This window comes from Triplophysa rosa, linkage group LG22, assembly GCF_024868665.1.
Source record: "Triplophysa rosa linkage group LG22, Trosa_1v2, whole genome shotgun sequence".
NCBI classification, from domain to species: domain Eukaryota; kingdom Metazoa; phylum Chordata; class Actinopteri; order Cypriniformes; family Nemacheilidae; genus Triplophysa; species Triplophysa rosa.
Window position 1 is genome coordinate 2,598,897 of NC_079911.1, and position 26,659 is coordinate 2,625,555.

The 26,659-nt window shown below is 37.9% G+C and overlaps 1 protein-coding gene across 1 annotated transcript in view; it reads right to left on the reverse strand.

Moving 5' to 3' along the window:
- cntfr (ciliary neurotrophic factor receptor) overlaps positions 1 to 26,659 on the reverse strand; it is a 167,040-nt gene that overhangs the window by 89,355 nt on the left and 51,026 nt on the right. The window contains exon 2 of the mRNA XM_057320539.1: positions 24,889 to 24,970. Coding sequence (XP_057176522.1) covers positions 24,889 to 24,970 — 82 coding nt within the window. The remainder of the gene's footprint in view (positions 1 to 24,888; positions 24,971 to 26,659) is intronic.

Genomic DNA, 26,659 nt, shown 5'->3' on the forward strand with positions numbered 1-26,659 from the left:
TGTCCATTGACAAAGGCATCATCATTTTCGCATGTTCGAAATAAGGGGGTAAAAGCCTATATCAGGGCGGAACTTCACAAAAACCCATTCTGCAGTTCTGTTTTATGAGAAATCCTTAGAAGAAAATTCTTTGAGCGAAATCTCTGTGAAAGCCTGTGAAATATCTTCCCTCCAAAACATCTTCAGTACGGAAGGGGTTGCGTTGCCCTCTGCCTCGTTTCTTTTGAGGATTCTCATTAAGGTTGTATCTCACTTGTCAGCCCACTTTTGCTAGAGCGTTCTGTTGCAGAGCCTCAAATCCGTTTCTTGTTTCCTAGCTTATCACTGGGCAGGCAGCGATAGGATATGACCATTGGCATGACCACAAAGCTTTTGAACAGAAATAGCCTGCATTTGATACGTTCGGAATGCTTCATTCTTATTACACCATCAGCAGGTACGTTTAGGGCCCTAAAGTGTGAATTAAGCCTGCTTGGAAGTGTTGCCACACGGTGGCACAAAATGGGCATTCATTTTTAAATCACCACTTTGCAACTTTTCATCGCATACCTTTTATCTTCAAACAAACACAGCAATATAAGTTAAACAATATTCCATCCTACCGTACAGATTTCCTCTGAACATAGCATGCATGGTTTCACGGGCAAAGAGTATGCAAGTCCCATTAGGAATAAGATGGAAAGGAAAAACATGGTTGAAGTTTAAAGGAGCAGTCAAACTGACACTCAATAATGTAGATGTAAACTGGCTACAAAGGTGAGCGAAGGCGTCATGTAGAGATGAGAGAAGAGGGACTTAACACCCACATGGAAGTGCTAAAGGTTTTATGAGCAGGACATATGCAGTGCTGCTTGTGGAGGGAATTCTTGACCGGCCAATAGACGACTGGGCGGACAGCTAGATTTCCTGGCTAGATGAGGAACAGCTGTCCTTCTGATATATAAAGCCATAAGCACAAAGGAGTTGACAGAAGTTGTCTCTGTAAAATTAGATCTTAGTCTTTGGTTCTCAAGCTCAACCAGCAGTAGCACTAATATTAAAATGCACAACGGATGCTCAGTGGCATTTGAAACTGTCAGAATGTTCATTTCTTAAATCTTACGTCTGTCTGTATCTGTTCAAAAAAATGGTGTATGTTCATAGATTTCGGGGGATTTTGATTCTTGACTAACCTAACTAGCAGGCCATCTTTGATTAACTAGCTAGCTAGCCTAAAGCCTGGAAAGGAATGGCATACTAATGTTTTCTATTAAAGAAGGAAACCCCGTTGACATTGAATTAAATGAACCCAAACAAAATGACACAATTTGGGTCACGTTTATACACCCTCCAATTTAGAATTTTTGAATTGCCAAAGTGTCCAAAAGTTCATCAGTGAAATCTACGACTGCAGGCTGAGGGTGGGCTGGGTGGATGAAGTTTTCCCTCCCAGGCTAATACTGTATGGTAGCACAGAGTCATTTTCACACAAACAAAGGTCATGAAATGCCTCGTGCTCTGGAAAGGTCAATAGGATTAGAAGGTATCAGATTGATACAACAGGGATCAGACAGCTTCATCTTGTTCCTGTTGGCTCCCGGGCTTGAGAATGTGGGTTTGGCTACTTTGTTTATTTTCGCACACTTGTCGGGGGGATGCTTGCTAATGCCCAGCCGCCGGAGCTGTTCCTCATTTTCTCTCTTCTCCCAGACCTCCCGTGATGTACCACATGGTAGTCGAACACCAGTACTTCTTTCACAACCTTATTTTGTATCTGTGTTCTGGTAAAACACGACTACAATAAAATAAACAATAGCCAGGACACCAGTCAACTATATTCTATGATATTTGATGTTTATATTGTTCTGCAACTGTAAACAGCCTCTAGGGAGTTTGTGTAATAAGTACTTGGCTAAATGTGTCTTGTACTGTCTAAATGATACCACCACATTTGTTACTGGATGTCTGGGACACTTTTTCATGCAAAAACTATAACCAAGTATCTTTTTATGTAACATTTTATATAACAACAATTTTCCTAGACTGAATGAAAACACGATTAAGAAAAAATGTGGCCCGTGTACTGTGCTGTGCAGGTGTCTGTTTCAAAAACAATTCCCTAGTTTCATTATAGTCATATATTGTCATATGTTAGTATCTGATCCCTTGCTTTATTGTATGATTCCTCCTTTTTTTTTAAATAACGGCCGGTTATCTCCCTAATTGAACGCACAATGGAACTTTTGATAAAAACTCAGTCTCGCTTTGTTTTCAAAGACACATGACCAGCCTGCCAGAGGAGAAACAGGATGTACAACTCAACAGCCCCTTGTGATGGAGAACGACATGGGGCAACACTCCAATGCAAATTTGCACCAGAGGAGATTAAAGCACCCCACCCCAGTCGCACCCAAAGCCACAACACAAAGACAATCCTGATTGAACTGGATTCTAATCTCAGAAATGCATTCCAGCAACAGCACCCCCTTCATTTGCTAATACACAGCAGCATGGATCTTTGGCATTTCAAGTATTAAGATGAGGTCCGGCATCTGTTCACAGGAGGTGCAGATATATGGAGCTGCTCTTAGTTTGCAGACGTCTTTGGATTGGACATTTTGGGAGTAACGCTGGTAGTGTATAACACACCGTATCAGGTGGACAGATAGCATATGATAAAATCTGAGCTAGTGTTTTCCCTGCTAGAGCATTAAACGGATCATATTAAAACATCTCTAACATGGTTCTGTCAACGTCAGTTTATTGCAGCAATTGGACCATATGTTGCCATAATGGTAGTGATATTATGCAGTGATTATCATGATTGGGAAATAAGCAGGGATCTTAAAGGGAAACTTCACCCAAAAATGTAATTACTGTCATCATTTACTCACCTTCGAGTTGTTCCAAATCTGTCTAAATGCCAGAGAAAGGTATTTGGAAGAATGCTTATAACCAGATAGATTTTGCCCCACATTGACTCCCATAGTAGGAAAAATACAATGGTTGTCAAAAGTGCCCCAGAACGATTTGCTGTCCTACATTCTTCAAAATGTCTTCTTTTGTGTTCAACAGAACAAAAAAATTAAGTATTTTTTCCTACTATGGGAGTCAATGGGGGGCAAGACCTGTTTGGTTATAAGCATTATTCCAAATATCTTTCTCTGTGTTCATCAGAACAAAGAAATGTATACAGATTTGGAACAACTCGAAGGTGAGTAAATGATGACAGAATTTTCATTTTTGGTATCACTTTAATCTTTCACTGTGTCCTAACTGTGCTTCCATCATGAGCTTTCTGTCACAAACAAATAAAATATTTCTATATCATTTTGTTATATCTATATCATATTGGTCTCTTCTGTCCTTGCTGTTTTTATGTTTAAGTGTTTTTTAAGTGTTTTTAAGATTATATGCAACAATGCTTGATGGGAAAGTTCTGTTACAGAGCAAGGAAAATAATACAGGTTTGGAATGACATGAGAGTCATTTTGGGTAAACCATTCCTTTAATATCTCCTATTAATCTTAAGGTGTTCCATTGCCAATGCTCAGATTGCATGAAGTAAAGAAATGATCCACAAAGGATTCTCTTAGCAACCACTTTGCAGAGAATAGACCATGTGCTGTAGTATGTTTTGCAGGTGTACAAACAAAAAGCATCAGGTGTGTTACACCTGCCTCTGTGAACCTTATTAATGAAGTTTTACCCCTTGTGTGTTTTTAGTGGTTATTAAGAGTGTAGAAATGAATGTGATATTTTTCCTAAAGTGACTGTTTATCATTACCTGTGGCATTCTATTGTTCTTTCAGCAGAGACCATGTAACAACACCATTTGTGATGCTGCAGCTGTGGCTAGTTGGGACAAAAATTCTCATGACAAAAATACATCATTTATCAACAAGTGATGTATTGTGCTTGCATTATTGCCTCATGTTGTCACAGAGAGGAATGTCAGTTATGCACAAATCGAATCCCACTCCAGCTCTATGTGTGTGAGGAGAAATCCTGCCTTGGCATTTTAAAATGAAATAAATTGTCTGCAGTCCAACACAGTTCTTATTTGAAGAAACACCTATGGCCAAGAACTTCTAGAATGCACTGTGCACTGGTAAGAAGCCAAATCAAAAAGCATTTGTAAGCGTGAGGAGAGGTTCTAAAATCGACAGGTAAAGTAAATCCACGTTTCACTGAGGCTGTTCCTAAAGCAACACAGACATCCTAAAGGGATACTTCAGACAAAAATGGAAATTCTGTCATCATTTACTCACCTTTGGGTTTTTCCAAATCTGTATAAATGTCTTTGTTCTGATAAACACGGATAAATATATTTGGAAGAATGCTTATAACCAAACAGGTCTTGACCCCATTGACTCCCATAGTAGTAGGTAAAATTACTTACACAATAGGAATTAAAGTAAAATTACTTAACACAAAAGAAGACATTTTGAAGAATGTAGGACAGCAAACAGTTCTGGGGCACTTTTGATAACCATTGTATTTTTTCCTACTATGGTATTCAATGGGGGACAATATCTGTCTGGTTATAAGCATTCTTCCAAATATCTTTCTCTGTGTTCGACCAAACAAAGACATTTATACAGATTTGGAACAACTAGAGAGTGACAGTATTTTCATTTTTGGGTAAAGTATCCCTTTAAACTCCTCTTGCTTATAGACAATTGATTCCATGGATTTATGAACAAATGTTATAGTCCTTAAAATCAACTGTGACAGACATCAACTACTTCCACTGTAAAATCTAGTTTAAGTTTCAAGTGCAATTTGTTGTTCAGAGGCTCAACAATTTTTTCTCATTGTTAGTTTGAAGTTAATGGCTTGTACCTGCTGCATTGGTCTCAGGACCTTGAAGAAAAACATGCCTTTAAACCAAGATTACTTGCACATTTATCCTGCCGCTCTACCTACGCTCTGCTTTGAGCGGGCGAATTGCGTGGCCTTGCCAATGGAATGTAAACATCCCCAACAGGGGAGGTAAACCTGACTGCTGCACACCCCTCTTCCTCCACCGGCACACATGTCCTCCAGCAGCGATCACAGATGAGCCGTGCAAAATGAAGAGAAAACGAAGCTGGATGTCATTACAAAGCACTTCATAGTTTACAGCCAAAACACGAGGCCTGAAACCAACAATCGGCCCTACCCCGTGTTCCCATTCCCCCTGGCAGGGTGGCGGCAGGCGGGAACTCGCATCAGAAGGGGTCAGAACAAAGCCTGGCCCTTGCTTTTAAAGTCTGTTTCGACAGACACTCTTAGCATCAACAACGCTTGCCGTAATTTGTCTCCATTTGCTCAGCAGTTGTTATTGTTTCCCTCAATAAATCCCGATGCAAAGGGTCTTTTTGAGATTTTGACGTGTTTATGTCGAAAGGGTAAATTCTTGGGAGTGAAATTTGATGACTTGGTGCAAAGTATGTACTCTTGATTTAAAATCGTTGCTAGGCTAAAGGAAACACAAAGCATTTTTGAGACGATGCCAATGTTTAGAGCCAAAATAGCACTCTTAGATCATTTATCATGTCAAGCATAGACATGTCTCAGAAAGAAAGAGAGATAAATCATTTTTCTGATGAGAAAAATTTACCAGGGTTTACAACATCTCTAGACAAGAGGAACGGCTGACAGAAAATTAAATTATGTGAACTGAAATCAAGAATATTCCCGTATGAATCTAAAGTTGGGGTCAATTCTTTTTTTTTTCAAGCTGATGAACAATAAAAAATTGACAGCCAATCAAAATCCGTTAAATTTAAATGGCTTGTGCACTTTAAATGTTAAACTGTAGCATGCAAGCTTAAAATAATCCGCTGGTTTGGACCACTGATCTATGTAAATGACTGGATTGCTCATGACGTCATTACACTGAAGCTACTGCGCCACCATGTTGGTATGCCCAAACGTTCTATTAAATTAAAAAGGAAGTTATCACATATTAATGATAAAACAGTAACTTACCAATCTCCGTTTTTATATGTAAAGTCTCACAGTACATTCTCACAACGCAAATATCTTAAGCATGTACTGTAAATGATTGATTATTTGAAGTCGGGAATTTTCACGTCTTATTAGATATAGAGTGAGTTACGTTCATTTTCATGACGGTACCGTACATATCAGATCAGCAGACTAAGGAGACACCTCAACATAAGACAAATTAGCTTATTCTGAAATCTAAATAAAGAACATATACAGCCTGTATTTATCTGTAAGTCATGAAGCTTTATTTCGAAACCATTACTGTTGTAATGGTTTCGAAATAAAGCTTCATGACTTACAGATAAATACAGGCAATACACATTCACCTTTAAACATTCATTTCTATATGTCGCTATCTGCCCAAAATAAACATAATAAACATTGGAAAAAACACATGTGAACTAAAAACTTATCGCCCGCCTAATAAGCTGAAAAACGGGTTATTTTAGATCGTCATGTTGACTATAAGTCAATGGCGCTCTCTGTCAGTTGGGCATACCAAGATGGCGGCGCGATCGCTTCCGGGTTGCTTCACCTCCTGCCGTTGGTTTAGCGTTCTAGGCGCAATCCAGTCATTTATCAGTGGTGTCGACGCTAGTAGTTATATTTATAATGTAGGTATTGTGCTTTTGGGTGAAAATAGCCTAGTACACAGGGCCTGTATTTTTCACCTAGTTTATGAATTTCAACACTGAAGCATAGCAACACTGCATGCTTGCATTGTTTGCATGCTAAAACACTTCCTAAGAACATGCATCTCTAAATTCACCCCTTTTAAGGCACAACTGCAACTGCATAAATATTAGTGTAGATATATAGGTATAGACATCTAGTTTGTCATGTCATATATCAGACAAAAAGTATAACAAATCACCTGTGGCCTGTATCACGAAGCGAGGTGAACAAACACTGAGTTGCAGAGTAAGTTTTGAGTTGACAAAACCAGACAAACCCAACCTGGTTCAGATCAGGTTCAGAGTTGATTCAGAGTTTGTGAGGCACATGCACCTGAAAGTGTGACACTTGTGGCAAACAGTCAATCACACGGAACATGGAAAGCATCATCAGTTTGACTGACTTCTCGCGAGAATCAGCGCAATTCACTTTTCTGTTGAGGATAACGAGATCGTTATGAAAAAATGTCATGAATTGAAAGACATTTACAAGGCAGGAATAAACACTGCTGCAGCGAAAGTTTGAGAAGGCAGCTACTCGCCATATCAATGCAGAATCAACTGAATTTAAATTATTTACATAGGTTTACAATAAGATCAAAATATAACATGTATACTTTATTACTTTAAAATGCTTTATATATTAAAGTGTGTTTTTATACGAGTATAGTTCAATTTAAATGCTATGTTTAATATTAATGAATAAATATTAGTTATCAACTCACATAAGAATTATATGAACCTGTTTTAAATTATAATCAATAACTATTAATATACAATACAAATAAACACTCAGCAGCAAAAAAACATCTTATCAAAACATTTTTTTTAAATTCGGAGCGAGATATTCGAGGGGGTGGCTTCACTGCATCATATATACGTCACTTTCTCACAGCTGATTGGTCCAGTTTTGGTTTGCGATCTCTAACCCAGAATAAAACCTGCTAGGTTAGCCATGTAGCCTAAGGTTAGCCGTGTAGCCTAAGTTACCATGGCGACGAAACCCGCTCAAAACCAATTCACCTTCTTGAGCCCAAAAACTCGGGAGTATGCTCAAACTAAACGCCAACTTACCTGGGAAAAAACCCAAATCAGCTTCGTGACATAGGCCACTGGTTTTTAATATAACCAGGCCAAACAAAACACCCAAACGTTTAATCAAATGGAATGGAATATGTTGCATCTTTAAAAGCTAGCGGCAATTTCTGTTTGTGTGTATAATGTTAGATTCATTTCACTTTTGATCCAACCTCAACTTCCTGATACTTTTTGACAAATGCCGTGTGCGCTTAAAAAGAATGCAGGTTTTTAACTCATATATGTGAGGCAGAGCCATTTCATTCTAAAAGTGCAGCGCATGTTGATCAAGACCTAATCTTCACCACAGCATCTCTATTGAGAGAAGCCGAGGTAACTGGACTGGCAGAGTGATGACAGACAGGAGGGCGGAGAAACGGTGACTGCAGCTGTTTGCTCGGAGATGCTCTCGTTTGTGAAGGGTACACGCTCTGTCAGGCCAAAGGGGTGTTTACCGACAGGGCTGCTTTGTATTCCTCACTATTGCTCCCCATGAGAAATGCCTTCATAACACAGCCCTATGCTCTTGGTTCTTTCTTTTATCTATTCGGTCTCCTTTTCCATCTGCTTTTCCACTGTAGCGTCCATCTCAATTCATAGCAACCCTCCCTAAACTGACAATGGTGCGCAAGTAAAAGCTGCCGTGACTCCGTCAAAATCTTGCTGTAACCTCAGGGTAATCCATACGTGATTGCGGAGCTTAATGGCCCTTCTTTGCGCTCTCACAGATCGCACACTACTCGCCGAATACTCGCAGAATAACAACGTGCGGGTCTTGTTTGGATAACACTCACCGATAATCTGACTTCAGCCCGGAAGGGAGGACCTGTTTCGTGAGTGTCGCTGGAATAACAGTTCCGTTTGAAGAAAACAGTGAAACGTGTGGGTGGTTCTTCCACAGAGTAGGGAATGTTTCCACTGACACTGGTTCTTTTAAAAGGCTGAACGAGTGATGGATTCCTCTGAACTGTCATTGGGTGATAAATGTTACCTTGCGGGATCTTGTAGTCACCTATGCAGCAAAATAGAGGCGTGTGGTGCCAACAACACCTCCCTGAGCTTTGAGTTACTCAGGTTGTTAGTTTTTGATCACACACATTTCAATATAAGATGTGTGTAAGTACATGTCCAATTCAAGATGATGAAAAATCACTTGTTTGTTTTTGTATAGTATGATGATGTTTGTGTTTAGGGGTGGAACTTCAAGCTGACGTTTTAAATATTCATACATTCACAGATACAGATGTAGTCATTTTATACCAATTTTTACAAAATCGTAAAATAGTGTTCCCATGAAATCAGGCTGAAAGAGTGCATTCTTGAGTTCACTCTAGACGAAGCGCAGTTGAATGTAACACAATGCAGGAGTCTTGAAACTATCCCTTCTCAAGTGCTGGGCAAGTACTTGAGCACTCTGAATGATCAAAATGCACAGTAGTAGCAAATTATAGAATTTACAAATTAGCATAACAGTTAAGGCGGCCAAAATTCACATGCATTTTGTCACTCGGGAACAAAATGTAATTTGTGCTGCTAGAGGTTGCAAAACAATAAGATGTGAATGCCTCTGGATTTAAATGCTGGAAACATTTGGGAAACACCGTGCTAGTGTTTTTTGGATGTTTTAATGCAAAGACCTGACATTGTTTTTTTTGTGTGTTTTTGGCTTAATGTGTAGTACAGTTTTAGTAATCACATACAGTATGTACCATAGTTTAACCATGAATGGAGTAATACGGACTAGCTGCTAACCTACACAGGAAATTAAAGCTTAAAACAGCCATTGTTTTATTTATTATCATTCTTAATTTTAAGGTATCTATTTATTTTGAGGTACAACCCGTGTAAAGAGAGGCTTTGAATCTAGGAGACTCATCTATCAGTAGATTTACTGCTGCTGTCACATATGCAAAAACAGATATTACTTCATGTAGTACATTAATTATACTAATAAGACTACCGTCATGACATTTATGGTGATATTAAAACATAATTATTTTTGCACAATTTAACTCAAAGTAGGCTTTAGTTTATTTCCATACTGAATTCAAGTTTAAGAGCCAGGGCTCCAAATGACAGTAAGTTCATCTTTACATGGGCATATTTCTGTTCATTCATGAATATAACAATATTAATAATCCCTTGACAAGGATTGTGACCTTCAAAAGTTAAATACCCTGTTGAAAAAAACAGCATATGCTGGGTTACGTATGTTTTGATGCTGGTTTGTGCTGGTTTAAATTGGTAATGTGCTAGTCCTTAGCTGGCCATGTGCTGGTTCCTCACCAGCTTAAACCAGCTAAGGACCAGCAAACCAGCATCAAAACATACCTAACCCAGCATATGCTGTTTATTTCAACAGGGCAGCTAATTGTTTGAACCTAGCGAAAGCCATATTGTTTATCAGCCAGAGGATGGATATCGACCTTGAAGGGTTTTTTTTGTCTGTTGAATTGTAAAACAAGGTTTGCATCTGTATTATGTAGTGTTGTATGTAGGTGACGCTGAGTTGTAAGAATGGCGAGAGCTGATATCAAAGGTTAATGCTAGCAACGCTGGATTTCCTGATCCCACTGCTCTAACACGCACCTCTCCGAGAGCATGTGCAGATGGAGGCGTTAAGATTAATGCCCGGAGTTTGCCGCCTGACATCTGTGGGCTCTCTGTTTCTTCGCACAAGCCAATACTCTCTCTTAAAGCAAGGCCTCACGCGAGCACAATGCTAACTTCACTTTGATGAATTAGCACTGCTCGGTTGGAATGAAAAACACAGAATCCATCTCAGTGAGGTAAGAGACCGCTCTTTAGTGTCTTTGGGGGAAAACGCATCTATAACATTTGGTGATGAGAAAAAGTGAGTTGGAAAGACTGTGAGGGTGTATTATACAACTATCAACACGGGCTCTGAAGAACTACTCAGAAGTGCTATGCTTGTGGGTGTAGTGAATGGAGCATAGATTATCAAATGGAGTCTAAAACAGATGGCAGGAATCGTTTTGTTGTCAAAGTTTGGGTCACTTAGCTCAATTTGAATGCCTTGGTGAGTGGTATAGGAGCGACTAATGCTGAACAAGCAGATGCACTCGACTGAATGCCCGAAAGAATGTTGGGGCTGTATGTTCAGGCCTGCCCCGCTGACAAGACCAGATTCAACAAGCCTAAGGTGGATTTACCCATTATAGCTGGCCTCCCATTAAGACAAAGCTGATTTTTAGCTGGTCTAGTTAGACAAGAGCCCAAAACTCCTCTGAAACCATCAAACTAGACCAACCTGACCAAGGAAACCGTCTTGGTCCCAGGCTCAAAACAACTCAACTCCCTCAGGGTGATTCACAGCGTGACTGACACATACGAACATGCAAATGTATATACCTGCATATGCATACAGAATCAAGACTTGCAATAAAAAACTGCCCACGCTTACGTTTACACCCCAAAACGAAAACTGCAAGCTGCAACCCACGTTTTATTCTCCGGTGAATGTGCTTGTCAGCAGCTTTAATTGCCAAAGGACCACAAATAGCACCTTTTTCCCTCAACAATGCATTACGAGACAATGAAGGTCCAGCATTTTCATCAAGTTTAGCATCAAGTCACGCCTGTCTAGCGTAACTAATCTGATGATATACTCGTGGAACAAAGCACAAAGCTTAGAGTTGTTCAGGGAGTTATTTTGTCATCGTCAACATCTTTGGCAGGATTAATGAAGGACAAAAATAGAGCGCTTCACCAGACGGATCACAAATGCTTCATTTAATGTGTAAAGCTTAATGAGCTCATACAGAATCAGCAACACAGAAGGAGAACATGAAAGCGTGTGATAAACAAAAGTAACAGAAACATTGTGTCCTTAACCAACATGATGACAATTAAATCTAATAAAACTATATTGGTTTGGCAACGTCGGTCCTGGAGTGCCAATGTCCTGTAGATTTTAGCTCCAACTCTTATCAAGCATGCCTCAAAAATCTGACCATAGTCTTCATGATTACTTGAAATGACATTCAGGTGTGTTTGATTAGGGTTGGCACTAAAATCAGTTCGTGGCATAGGCACGAAATTTGGAATCTAGTGATTCGTGTTCATGGACACAAATTTCCTCCTTTTTCCTTGTCAGTCAGCACGACATTTTTTCGTGTCTTTTAATACACCGACTTTTAATACACCGTGTGTATTTATTAATAAGCTGATATCAAAAGAAGTCGTACATATTTTAGGTGGAAAGTCGTGCTGACGGACACAAAAAAATAGATTACAGTTTGTGACAATGTCACGAATTCCCTTGAGACTAGTGTTGTCACGGTACCAAAATTTCAGTAGTCGGTACCAATACCAGTAAAATTCCACGGTTCTCTGTACCAATTTCGGTACCAAAGCAAAACACAAGTACATGCTAATTGAAACACAATTTTATTAATAAAGCTCATTGTTAATATAAATGTATAGAAAGCAATGCCATTTTGTATACATGAAGTATAAGTTAATTGTTGCTGAAACTGTTGTGTGCTCTCTGCTGATGCTGATGAACATCCTCCTCAGTCTGCTGCTGTATAAGACAAATAGAATAAACTTCAGTAAGTCAACTGACTGAACAAACATGCATATGCAATATTAGAACAAACCTCAGTTTTTATACTGCATTTACACAAGATTACTTACATTAAGGTAACTGTATATTAAAATAATAAATGCAACAGATATATTTTCTTTAGTTTAAATGTGGCTTTTTAAACCTAATAGAGTTACAGTATCTATCAAAGACATACACATTGCTAGTCATGCAGTTAGTATGATAGTTTTCTAGCACATAGATTGCAGATAGGCCTAAATAAAATACTAGGTACTGTAAACCCCACCCTGTCCTCCCATTAATTTTACTCCATTACAGTTATAAAAACAGTAAATGGTTAATAAGGACACTTGACTGGATTAGCATTGGCGCTAACAAATTAACACGCAAACAGGGATGTTTATTTTGACGTAACCTTTAACTTAACATGCTACAACATTCATAATGCAAACGCGAACATAATTTGAAACTTACCGCTTGAACTTGTTAACTTAAATCCGGATGCTTCCTCGTTTCACCACAAAACTCTGTTCGTTTTCTTCGTGATATGACTTTAATCTGAAGTATTTCTGTGCGCATCACACCGCGCTTATCCGCTCATCACGTCTTATTGCGTCTATAAAAAGTTTCCGACTGACAACCTGTCAGACAGAGCATCAGTACCCGGTTGACCCGGTACGTCGGTACTACCGGGTCTTGTGAAAATTAGGTACCGACAACTTTTTTATTTTTAGGTACCGACTTGGACCCGAAGTACCGGTACTTTTGACAACACTACTTGAGACTGTGTTGGGACAGCGGTATTCAGGACCGATCTATGGGTTACACTATAGTGGCATACGACAGTCCTAGTTAATGTTAGCACTTCATACATTCCTGATTAGTCAACGCCTTCATTACCATTAGTTTAGAATGACTTAAATTGCAAGAGATGTAAAGATTGCAAGTTGCTTGCTTAATTGTACTATATATAGCCTATATTAAGAAGATTATTTGTAATCAGTAACGATTAAAATAACATCCGCTTTTTTTCTGTACTAGTGTTTACATCAACTGAGTTTAAAAACAGCTTTCACACCAACCACACAAACTTATCCGTGACATCCTTACACGTTTGTGTCCACATGCGGGACGGTGTTCATGTAAACAATGAATATTGAACAAAACACTGAGGTGTTGCTTCTCTGGTTTCTAGTGTCACAGGGGGTCTGAGTTGGCTGATGCTAGGGAGCCAGGACACCTTTCAAGCGAGTTGTCAAGCAAGAACATAAAACATTTAGCAACTGTTTTGGGAAATCACGAGCACTTGATCTTACTGCAGAGCTTGAGTCACTGCTTTAGTTATTTATGAAGTCATTATATTTACTCTGTCTTTAAAGGGACATGTAACGAAAAACATGACACTACTTGCTTTTGTGAAGTAAAGAGTTTGCTGTGACGTATACTGTATATTCGGCCCGTCCTGATGAACAATAGTGTGAAATATGAAACATTGGACATGCAAAGGTTAACCAATCATATCAGAAGTCGTTTGAATATAAAACAGTCTGCCACAAAGAGAGTAAACTGTTATGGAAAAGTGAATTACTTTTGAACACACTTTGTTAACATACAGGATCTGGCTGAATTGTATGTAATGGCTTACATTTACTATTTCTACGGTCTATCTGTTATCTAGGCTGATAAAATCAGCTCAGCTGGGTATGTAACCCAAGTACGTACTTGTAATGATTCAAGCATATTTAACACCACAGCCTTTTTAAAAAGGATTCATTTATTTTATATAAGACATGGAAAAGCTTTGCCAAGTGTGATGTAGCGAGCTAGCTAGCAAACGAATCTCATTTCCATGTGTTTTTGCCGCGAGATACAATTAGGAAGCAAAGAATGCATTAATAAGGGTTGAAGAGCTCTATCCCATCACTTTTTATGCCACTCTTAGATGTTTGTTGGCATGATTCCTTGGTTGTAACAATTATTTGAAGAGTTCGGTTCCAAAATAAGATAACTATATACGTTTTTTTATTTTTTCAAAAATCATGTTTTTTTATTGTGCATTCCCATTAATATCAATGAAAATGCAGTTGGTTTGTTTTGATTTAAGCCATAATAACTAAAAAAATACATGATAAAAATGTGTTGAAGTATTACAGTATAATGTTTTAACCTGATGTTGTTCCAATCCTGAATCTCTTTTAGGTTTTAGGTAATAACTGTATTATAAATGTTATGACATCAGTCATTAGTGTATGTACTTTGTTCAAGGAAAACACCAAAATTCACTGGAAAAGCACAACCAGTACATTCTTTAGAATATTTCCTTTTCTGTCATTAAAAAACACAAGTTTGAAACAACGCTCTTTTTAATGGTGAACTGTACCTTTAAAACTTTACTACTATATGACACATTGTGACAGTAAGTGCGGTCACACTGATGATTTCCACACACAGTGATGGTGACAAAATGTTCTCAAGGATGAAGGAGGAAAGCACAAAGGAAGAAAGCACACACCTAGAGGAAGAGGGAGAGTACATGCATTGGTAAGAATAGAATGGTCTTGCTGTCCCAAAGAGCTTGCAGGATCGATACACCCCAGAGGATAAGTAGCCAACCTGCACTGTTTCGGATAATAAGTCAAACACTGAACATGAGATCCACTCAGGACTGCTGGAGACACTGTCCACTCTACACTGAACTCATCCTGGGCTTCTATTACGTCGGGTTAAGCGGTATCAGTGTATTAGGGCTCTTAAACCTTAGTGTACTGGTGTCGTGTCTGGTTTGTGTCTTGCCGCTCTCAGGAAATGGAAGCTTAAGCTTAAGGTTACAACACTCATTCATTTATTTAAGGTATCCGATCATGTCACTGGTTTCCGTATCGCCACTTTTACGCGCATGCCCTCTTCAGCCAAACACCAGCAGCTGCAGACAGGCTCTTCTCCACCTTCATCTCCAACTTCTCAATAGACCGTAGAACAGAGGGTTAAAGGGATACTTCACCCAAAAATAAAAATTCGGTCATTTACTCACCTTCGAGTTGTTCCAAATCTGTATACATTTTTTTGTTCTGGATAACACAGAGAAAGATATTTGAAAGAATATATTTGAAAGAATGCTTATAACGAAACAGGTCTTGGACCCCACTGACTACCATAGTAGGTTAATTATTTTTTTTGTTCTGTTGAACACAAAAGAAGATGTTTTCAAGAATCTAGGAAAGCAAACAGTTCTGGGGCATTTTTTACTACCATTGTCATTTTTCCTACTATGGTAGTCAATGGGGTCCAAGAACTGTTTGGTTACAAGCATTCGTCCAAATGTCTTTCTCTGCGTTCAACTAAAAGACATCTATACAGATTTGGCGCAACTAGAGGGTGAGTAAATGATGACAGAATTTTCATTTTTGGGTGAAGTATCCCTTTTACAGGATGTTAACTATTTTAAATAAATACAATAAATTTGCTATTAATTTCTATGTGGCTCTTACCTATCAAAAAGAAAAATCACAAAGGAGATGCGTTGTGCATTAAAAAGATGAAATTTAAATTAATTGTCTCAGATGTTTCCTCAGAGACTAAGACCCCAATCTCACAGGTTTTGCAAAGTCAACATTATCAGTATGAACTCAACTTTTCTCAACGAAATCCTGAAGATCTTATTATCAGAGCTATTCAGATACTCTGAATAACATTTGTCTCATTTGCGTCAATTACACAAAAATAATCTTTAAAGAAACATCCGACAATATTTGTACTCATCGATTGATAAAACATTAAAGCAGAATTAGGCCCAGAAATGGAAATTTCTAAGCAATTACAATAACAGAAACTATTGCACTAGTGGGCGAGTTAAAAAACATATTCCATATTCTTAACTTCCATATTTTTCCTTAAATTGTAATTTAAGAAAAAGTTAGATATGTTTTGTATTCCCGAAAAGACCGTTCTAATTTTTTTTCTCAAGATTGATTTACAAAGCAAACGTCATTTTATTCTTAAGAAAATATTTGAGAACTTCTTAATAAGGAACATTCTTAGCCACCTTATCTTAATCTTCATTAAAGAAAATCCTCAATTACAACAAAAACCCCATTTAAAGGGAGAAGCCAAACGTGCTGAATGAAAGGGGCCTCTGCTCTGGAAGTAAGATGGACACATCATTAACCTTCAAGCTTTTAAGGTCCTGGAGAGGCAACAACCTCGAATAGACTAAGATGGCAATGCGCAGCTGGAGTTGTGTGGTAAAGTTAAGAGGTCCTGTTCCATAAATTGTGGATAGAGGGCGATGAGTCTAGTGACAGGTTGAAGACAAGGTCCTGATGTCTATGAGTGAGGAGGAATGAGAATGGGTCAAGTGAGAGAAAGACTGAGAGATATATCCTAAAGGCCAGTTATTTAATGAGTTACTTAAGCAGCCTCTCAGGACACGAGCTAATAGGTTATGAAGTACAGAACAATAATAATGTTAAGCTTTTGGTTAATAAACATGCCCCTGTGTAGTAAAGAAGACAGCAGCGGCCTACGTTATGGTAACAGTCACAGATCTAAGGATCCAGATAGCAAGGACAGCTGTCATTATCATAGACACTACCAGCATGGTTTGGATACCCCAGCAATAACACAATCTCACAATGGAAAAGATGTCATAGATTTGGCAAAGGCTGAAGAGCTTCTCTGCTGAAAAGACCACTGTATAACCAACACGATCTTTCTGGTAAAGCTGGTTGACCACAAGGTTGCTAGTTCAGCTAGATAAAAAGCCAACTGAGGAAACTAGCATTCCATCTACAGTAAAGACCAAGTTTTCAGCTGCATTTTATCGTGTAAATGCTTTTTGACTGATGAAGCTGGCTTCCTTCACATGCTTGTGGTCTTGACTGAGTGTCTCAGAAATCTTTTTAGCCCAACAAGCATGTTTAAGCCAACAGTAACCACCCAGGGCACTGTGGCTTGGAAATCCAATTCTACCTTCCTTTAAACCAATTTCCCAGCTGGAATCACTTTTGCCAGTTTGGCTGAAAAGGTTACAGACAGAGCATGAGGGTTTCTTACTCTGATAGCTAACATAGAGGACAGAGAATATCATAGCAAATCAATTGTAGCAAAGCTAAGGAGAGCTCCACTTTTTGTGGAAGATGACCCAGAGCTTTGGGGTATTTCGGTTGTGTATGTTTCGGGTTCTAGTTCTATGTTGTATCCCCTCACCCATGAATGCTGCACAACTATTTTAGAATTAGAATTGTGGCTTTTACAGCACAGTACTGCAAATGAATACTGTATATATATATATATGCATAGAATTTTATGTATACTTAATTATCTGTAACTCTACATGACATCTGGCGGTGAATTTATCTGCATAATTTTAAGTGGTGCTCCAGGCACTGTAGAAGAAAAAACATTTGAGCGGGACAGAGGAAAGTTAATCATGCAATTACAAAACAAAAAAGCATATGGAAAATGTCTACACTGCCAGGGTTGAAAAATACCTGGTAAATTATTCCTAACACTAGGGATTTAATATTGAAAATCCTCTTTAAGACTTTCATATCTTGGAACCTGCATATTTTGTTTGGTGAGTGTGTGTGTGTGTAGTAAAGTCAGTGCAGTGATACAGTAATACACATTACTAGGATCAAACACTTATGCCGATTTGCACCTTAAAGTTGAAGTTTGGTTTGGTGTCTGTGTAAATACTTTTCTCAATTTAGGATGCCCAGACAGCTATAAATAAGCCATGCGTAATTGGTCTCAGCAGTCTGTTCTATTAACTTCTGACTCCACCAATAGCACGAGTTTAGGGCAGGAACCCTGTCCAAAATGGGTTGAGGGACTGTCCAGTAAAATATTTTGTCTCATGTTGCTAGTGGTGCATAAATGAACAGCTTCATTTGAAATCTTTAGTTTTGAATCAAAAGTGCAATAGGTGTTTTCTTCCATTTTCAACCACACATCTTCTTTCCAAAAGAAGATGTGTTATGAGTCGTTATGAGTCATATTAGTAAATGACCACTGTTATATTAAAGGTGCATGCTCACAGTGAAATAAAATACAGAAAGGTTGTCCATGCAGAACAAAAGTGTACTGTTTATATAATCTGAAAGAACGTCTTTCCACATTTGGTTTCTATTTACAACTGAAGGTGACTGTTTATGGAAGTGTGTGTGATCAAACAGCTGTTTGCGGATGTCTGGATTTTTGAAGTCGCCCTGGGCACTTCAGAATGGTACGCAGTGATGTACCATACCACTCGACACAGATACTCCCTCAAAATTCATTCAATTCTTTTTGGCCATTTTGCTTTATTATATTTTAGTTTATTTGAACCTAGTTTAGCCACAGTTGGCCATCTGCCCTGCTAAGTATCCACAAAAGAATTGCAAAAGCTAGATACTCAAAAATTTGGAGAAAGATTATGTTCTTTTAATAGGAAAATAAAACCTTTGCCCTAAGCAATGTTTGGCATACACTCAGCCCATCACAACAAAAACAATTTTCATAGTGAAACATAAAACATGATGGTGGCATCATACATTGGAAAGTTGCTTTGTGGCAGGAATTGGAAAACCCATATCAAGGAAGGAAAATTGTAGGGAAATATCCTGTAGGAAAACGTTCCACAAAAGGACACTGAAACTTTAAAAAAGACTACAGACCACAACATTAGCCAAAAGAGTGGAGTGGCTTAAAACCACAAAGGTTGATGTTCTGGTCTTGCCAGTCAAAGTTCAGACCTCAATTCAATTCAGCATCAGCAAAATGTCTCCAAAATTGTTGTTCACAAATCATCTTCATCCGATTTGATGGCAGTTTAGTAATTTTGCCCAGAAGAATGGACAAAACTTCAAGTGCTAGGACCTAAAGCTGCCAAGAAATTACGGGGTGGGGATAATAAAAAAGAGAACAGAATTTTAATAATCTTCATCCACATCTACAAAACACGGGGAAGGAGACAATTACAGCTTGAATCAAGCAAGCTGTAGTTAAGCACTTGGGAAATATTTATTCTCCACACCCAGTCATTTAGAGTTATCTAAATCATCACAGACAGGGCCACAGCTTGCCCGGCATTAGGTGTGCTTTACTTTATCTAGGTCATTAAAATTTCAGTGTGTTTTTTTATCCATTAGGGCTTTGATCCTTTGACAGTCTTAGCAGTTGAGCACTAGTGAGAATCATAGAAGGAATTTTGAATGAAGCTTTAAGTCTGAGCCCAAAGAGAAAGCAAGATAAGTGAAATTTCTTTGAAGACCACTGACTTAAAAAGCTGAACTTTTGAAGCTAAAAATGATAAACATAACAACAATACATTTTACAATTCCCTTTTGTTAGTATTTTTATGTGCTGGGTGGTTTTAGTTAAGATTTTATTTTCTACATGAACAATTTCTCTTTTTCAAAGCACAACGAAGGAACGGTTCACATTATCGTTATCATTATTTAATCACTCTGATGTTGCCTCAAACATGTATGTTTTTATTTCTTCTGCCTTTTGCCATACTTTGATCTATGCATTCTTCTGCCTTTTTGTTTTTTTGCCATTCAACTAACTGCAATGTCATAATCACACGTGTCAAACTCCAAAAGAACATCAGCCATATGATATATTTGCAGAAATGTATGATGCTGTTTGCCGATTGTATTTCTGTGCGTCATGCTCATGTCGAGCTTGCATTCAAGTCCATAATGGAAAAATATCATGTCATGTTGAGTTACTTGCAGGAAGAAAATGTATTGACATGCTATTTATGAATCTGGATGCCAACACAGTCTAGACATGAGTTACATTGGATGCATGTACTTTATTTGAAACACATATTATGTATCGAAGTAATGTGTTAGTACTGTGCAAATAATAATACATCCAAAAAAACTTTAAGTTTCCATAATATATTATGTAAGGCAAAATGAATAAAAGTGGACTAAATATTATATCAGATCCTCAAATGGCAGTACAATAAAATTATGGAGAAATATTAAAGGATGCAAGAGCTACAACAAGGAACCGCATTTCTCTTTTAGGAACAATCTACTGATCCACTTTACTGAGGTGAAATAATATGAAGACTTTTATAAAGGATTCACCCACTATCGTGTTCATTGCAACGGTCTGATCCTGAGTTCAGCTCTGCCTTGCCAGTTAGATCAATTTAGAGAACAAGCTGGGAAGATCATAGCTTGGTACACCCCTCACATTTTTGTGAATATTTTATTATATTTTATTACATCGTGTGACAACACTAAAGGAATGACACTCCCCTCAAAATAACTCAACACACAGCCATTAATGTCTAAACAAAAAAGATTTTGTGAACCTGGAAAAAAAAGTCTTTGGATGCTGAGCATATTATACTCACACACTTGGCTGTTCTTCTGTTCTTGTTTTAACTTGGCCGGCTGTGAACAAGGATGGGTTTGAAGATCGCCACAGTGCCAAGTTTCATTGTTGTTTATTTTTGTACCACCTGTCGTTTCAAAGCACAGGGATGCGACAGCCAATGCGACTTCACACTTTCTCATTTGAACAGCAGCACTCTAGGTAAACATTGCATGCGCAATTGCACCGCAAATAAAGCCAACGGATCCTCTGGAGTGGTGAGATGCATGCATATTCTCGCACCTCTAACGCAGCCAGAATTGGAGCCGTTGATAGAATTCACACTTGCACACCAAAGGGATGCCGATTTTCACAGATTTAGAGAAAACAGTGAGTAAATATCTTAAAAATTAATCATCCAATAACAAAAATGTCTGGTCCATAATCACAGATTACCTAAAACCAAAGATTTGTCCTAATCCTGGTTTTAAAATCATGAATGCCAAAATTCAAAAACCTAAATTTGTCCATTTGCCTCCTATCTCTGTGCCCACTCTATAATCCAGCAAGTCTGGACATGGGATGCATCAGTCACCAACATTATTCATTTCGCATTGCAATCCACGATCAAGATTCCATCATCAAACAAGCCACTTGGGCCCTTTGGGGTGCTGGAAACAAACAAGTGACAGATTGAATTCAACAGTCTCTCCACACTAAGCGGAATTGCAACTGACCAAGACAATGAATGTTCCGAAATATAATCGCTCTCTTCTCACTTTGGGTCTCATGAATAATTAAAAAGCCAGAAATGGGCTTGTCTAGACTCAATTTCACTGACTGATGACATAAAACAGGCTTTGTCTGTCCTTTTCTTTGATGGGGGTTGGGATTGATGAACTGCACTTCAGTTAATTTAGCTTCCATTTCTTTACTTCTGTGATGTGTTAAATGCTAAGATTTACAGATTATTGCAACTGAAGAAGCCATATGGCGTTCTTACTCAAATTAGCATAGGACGAGCAGTCTAATCAGTTTTCACCAGTTAAATGAGGGAGAGAAAATGATTTATAGGTGTCAGAAGAAAATGTGTTTTATGTGCCAACCCATGGTAGAAAATAAATCATCTTTTTCCGAAATTTCCTTTTTCACAGTCAATTCCCATGAACAAATCTTCCCGGAAATGATGGTTTTGAAACAGTCTGCATTTGCGTTATCACTGTAGGGATACGATTCAGATTTTGCATTGGAGATTTGACGAATAACTAATATTTAACTTTGGATAATGCATTAGAGCTGGGGTTGGGGTATGAACAATTGTAGTTTTATTAAAAAGATTAACAAAAGATATTGGCTGAGGAACGCATCACATCTACATTGCAATATAAGAATCCTACCCGTGATGTACAGAATAATATTAACATGCCTTTTCAAAGCTTTGCTAGAAATGTTTTTTTTGACTCACAAATGCATCACTGAAGATTTCTAGCTGACAACAGACCCTGTTGTACCCTAATCAAACTTGAAAGCTTTACAAATCCCTAAAGTAATTATTCCCATAACTTGGGCATGAGGAGAAAACCCACCAGTCACCACTCGAAGCTAGGATGCTTTGATAGTTTGTCACTGGAACAGATGTGGACTGCGGTATCAGGCTTTGCAGAAAGAACAAACGACCATCAAATCAACGCTTGCAAGTGCTCTGGGTACATTTACTGCTGAGATAAAACGGCGTGATATCATATTTATCATTTATTAAACTAAGACGTAATTCTTATAAGGACTTCGGAAAGTGTCAAACAGAGTCTAGTCATAATTAGTTGACAAGAAATGTTCTTTTTCCATTTCTTATTAATTCATGCAAATGTTTGCATTTGTCTTAGTCAATTTTGAGACACATTTGACGGCAATAGAACTTCCAAATCAGACCCTAATGAAACAATAAACTCACATTATGTGTGAATAAGGAGTAAATTATTGCAGCAACAAACTTATTTCCCTGCACATACTCTGCGTCTTTGTGTATATCTGAATGGAAGTGTTTTTATTCGTTGTTATTGGTTAAATGTGTGCATCTGCATTACAGCAAGCGTGTGTACTGGCAAACATTTTTTGTTGTGTGCGTGTCTGCAGCTCAGCTGACACTGTGCGTTGCTGTGCTATAGTGACTGCCGTTCAGATTAAACACCATCAGCTGACCAATCGAAATACGCGTGGCAACAGATAAGCAGTGCTACTGATGGATGAAGTGAACATGTCATTCCTACTATGACATCACTGTAGCAGTGCAGCTGCACTGCTAAAGAACCACATGCCAATTATGAGACTGTAATCTGTTTAAGAGAAAACATTTTATCAACCAGCTTCCTGAGGTCTCACTCTCTTATGAAGAAGTTCCCATCAATACTGAGCTCTTCTTGGCTTTGTTTTTAATAGAAACAAATATGTTGACAGATTTGTTTAATTTTACCCATTGCTCTAGGATCATGAGAAACTTTTCAATCAAGTGGCCTTAAACTTGAATTTATGCTGCACCATTGAACACTGCAAATCTATTATCAATATTTTTTGGGCAATAGAGAACGCAATAGAAATATCAGTGAGTTGGGTCAAGTTCATCCAATTTGTCGACTTTCCGTCAGAGGTTTCTCTAGTGTGGAAGCAAAATTAAGAAACAGCATTTTGGCTTTCAAGGCAGAGAGTTTTGTCGTTAACTGAACACAAAATGTTTTGTTTTTAACACAACTGTATTTATAGTGTGAAAACTTGTATTGCTCCTGGTTTCTACAATGTGTCTTCTGTTGTACAGTTGTGCTCAAAAGTTTACACACCCCTTGCAGAATCTGGAAAAAGCTGAAACTTTTGGAAAAATCAGAGTATTTTTGAAAATTAAGGCTTATTTTTAATTTAGTCCTGCCCTGGGCAAGTTATTTCACTAAAGAAATGTTAACATATAGTTCACACTAAAGAATAATAACAGAATTTCTAAAAATAGCCCAGGGCAAAGGTTTACATGCCCCTGATTCTTAATACTGTATGATGTTACCTAAACAATCAATGACAGTTTTTATGTTTAGTCATAGTTGTTTAAGGGTTTCTTGTTTGTCATGAGTCATTAGACTGTCCACTGATCTTCAAAACAATCACCCAGGTCCTCCACAATCTTTGCTTTTTCAGCATTTCTGGATATTTTACTCATGTCCAGCAGTAACTGTATGATGTTGAGATTCGTCTTTTTACATTGAGGACAACCAAGAGACTCATACACAACTATTACAATAGATAGAAACATCCAGTGCTGCCCACAAAGTCAACACCATTCATTTAAAGTCAGATGCGCGTAAACCTCTGAAAATGGTTTTGGTGTAAAAAAAAATATATTTAATTTCCTGAAAAACATTTATGTATTTTTAAATCTTCTGAAGGACATTAGTAACTTAAAAAATAAGATGTATAAATGAAACAATAACAATTTACACCAAAATCTTTTTTTCTGTTATTTTCTGTTCTGTTATAAAAATCTGTTATTATTCTTTAGTGTGAACTATATGTTAACATTTCTTTAGTGAAATAACTTGCTCAAGGCAGGACTAAATTAAAAATAAACCTTAATTTTCAAAAATCCTCTTATTTTTCCAAAAGTTTCAAACTTTTGAGCAGCACTGTATATACAGTAACTTGAACAACAAAAGAAATGGCAGTGGCTTAAAAAAAATGACAGACTAGTTTTTGTGTCTCAAGGCGGCCAGGCCATGCATTAAACAGAGTTCACACACGTCTGGTTTATTATCTCCATGGGACAGTCCATAGGTGTAATGTTTTTTATACTGTACAAACTGTATATTTTATCCCCTATCCCTAACCCTACCCCTAAACCTAAAGATCATAGAAAACTTTTTGCACTTTTAGATTTAAAAAATATATCATTTTTTTGCCCATGGGGACCTCAAAATTTGACACGAGCGTTCAGGTTTAGGTCCCCACTGGGATATAAAAACATGAACACAGACACGCACACACACACACACACACACACACACACACACACGTACACACGCACACCCCTCCCTACAGTCAGGTGACACTGACCCTCCACTCACACTGTGACTACTCTGTTATACCCATACAGACAGCACAGCAAAGAAAGCGACATGTAAAAAAGCAAGATATGAAACACGAGTGGAAATAGAAACCACCCAGCTGATCCCATTAGGAAACTGTCTCGTCATCGTATATGATGACAGATACCTGCAGCAGATGGAGGAATTATCTTACCTTGCTGGCTGCGTCTTTGGGCATAGACCACCACCACGGCTGCGAGCACCACACAGCAGAAGGACGTCACAACGTTGGCCATCTGTGGAGACACACATAGAGGTAGAATGTGAGGCTTCTGGCCTGCCTGAGAGAAACAAGATGCCAAGAAAACGTGAGGATTGTTCCTCCCTCTCTCTCTCTCTCTCTCTCTCTCTCTCTCTCTCTCTCTCCCTCTTTCTCTTTCAATCAATTTTTTCAGCCTTCCGATGTCTCTGCCTTGATTCCCCGCCCCACTTCTCTCTCTCTTGCTACTTTATAGCCTCTTAACAGTGAATCTGTGTCCACAGAGACTAATATTCCTCGGGGAGGGAAGAAAGACAATGCCAGGCTGTTTGGATCCAGGATTCACCATTGTAAAGTCCTTCTTTTGCTCTCTACAGCTGTTCTTCTCTTTGATTTTTCTCTCATTTGCCCCCTTCCTATACAGTCCTCATAAACAAACTTGGACTTCTCAGTTTCGTTTAAAATCCAGAATTTCCCCAAACTAACACCATTGCCGTGTCAAAAGGATGCTCAAACAAAGCAATGTTTGAATATAGGGCTTATACATTCAAACTTAACTTTAGTCTCCCGTCCAACTTCCTTTGGTAATTTTCCTACACTGCAAAAAAAGTAAATTTTCTGTCAGCTGGAGTGACAGAAATATATACCTTAAAATTATATTTTTTTCCTGTAAAATTACAGGATATAAGGATATATAATAAATTGTTTCCCCCGTTTTTCTTTTAAATTTGCTGTTATTTTGTAATTTTACTATTTTTGACCGTATTTCAAAAATAAACTGTAAAAAATAATATCTTGTAAAAAAACAGATATTTTCGGGTAGCTGGGCGCCATAAATAAACTGTTTAATATTGTTTTTCCCCTGTAAAATTACATGTTTTTCCTGGGTTTTCTTGGTAATTTACGATCTTTTTCTGTCATTTTTTTGGAAACGTTTCTTTGAACGTGTTTCAAAAATACATTAAAAATCTGTAAAAAATCTGTGAAAATTAACTTTTTTTAACATTTCACGTGGACAATATGTAAAAAAGATAACAGAAAACATTCTGTAAAATTCTTTTTTTTTTACATTGTATTTAGTGAGGAATCACAACTCTGTCAGTAAGCGATCCGTATTTGCAGACCGCTAGTCCGTCAGACATGCTCTCTGTTTGTCAGTCATATCTTTAGAGGGCAGGTTTAAATGAAAATGACTAAAATAGTATCTACTGTATAAGTTTGAACTTGTTTAATGATTATCCTAAAACAGACAATATGAATAATATGGTCTTAGAGATGAGAAATGAGTTCACAGTTTGGTAGCTGACTTAAGAATCTTAACACAGTTTGAGATAATGTTGAGATTACCTCTAAATCTAAAGAATCCTATTATGTATTAAAAAATTCACTGTGGGAAGACAGTGAAATATTTGAAATTCTTACCAAAAATAATAACTCTAGGGTCAGGAAAACAATTTGTCTCTCAAGCACAAAAAGCAAACAGTTAAAACTATTTGTCACAGCAAGATGGGGAATATTCATAACCATAAATAAACAAAAAAGTTTTTCTGGATGAATGCGCACATCAAGACACAGATGAAATACAAGTCATTTTGTGTGTGTGTGTGTTTAATAGTCCCAGCAGTAATTATTCATTTAAGCCGAACAGGAAATTATAACACCCTCCATTACCAGGATAGTTCACTTGCGAAGGAAAATACATGCCCACTGTATTTATGTATTTAAC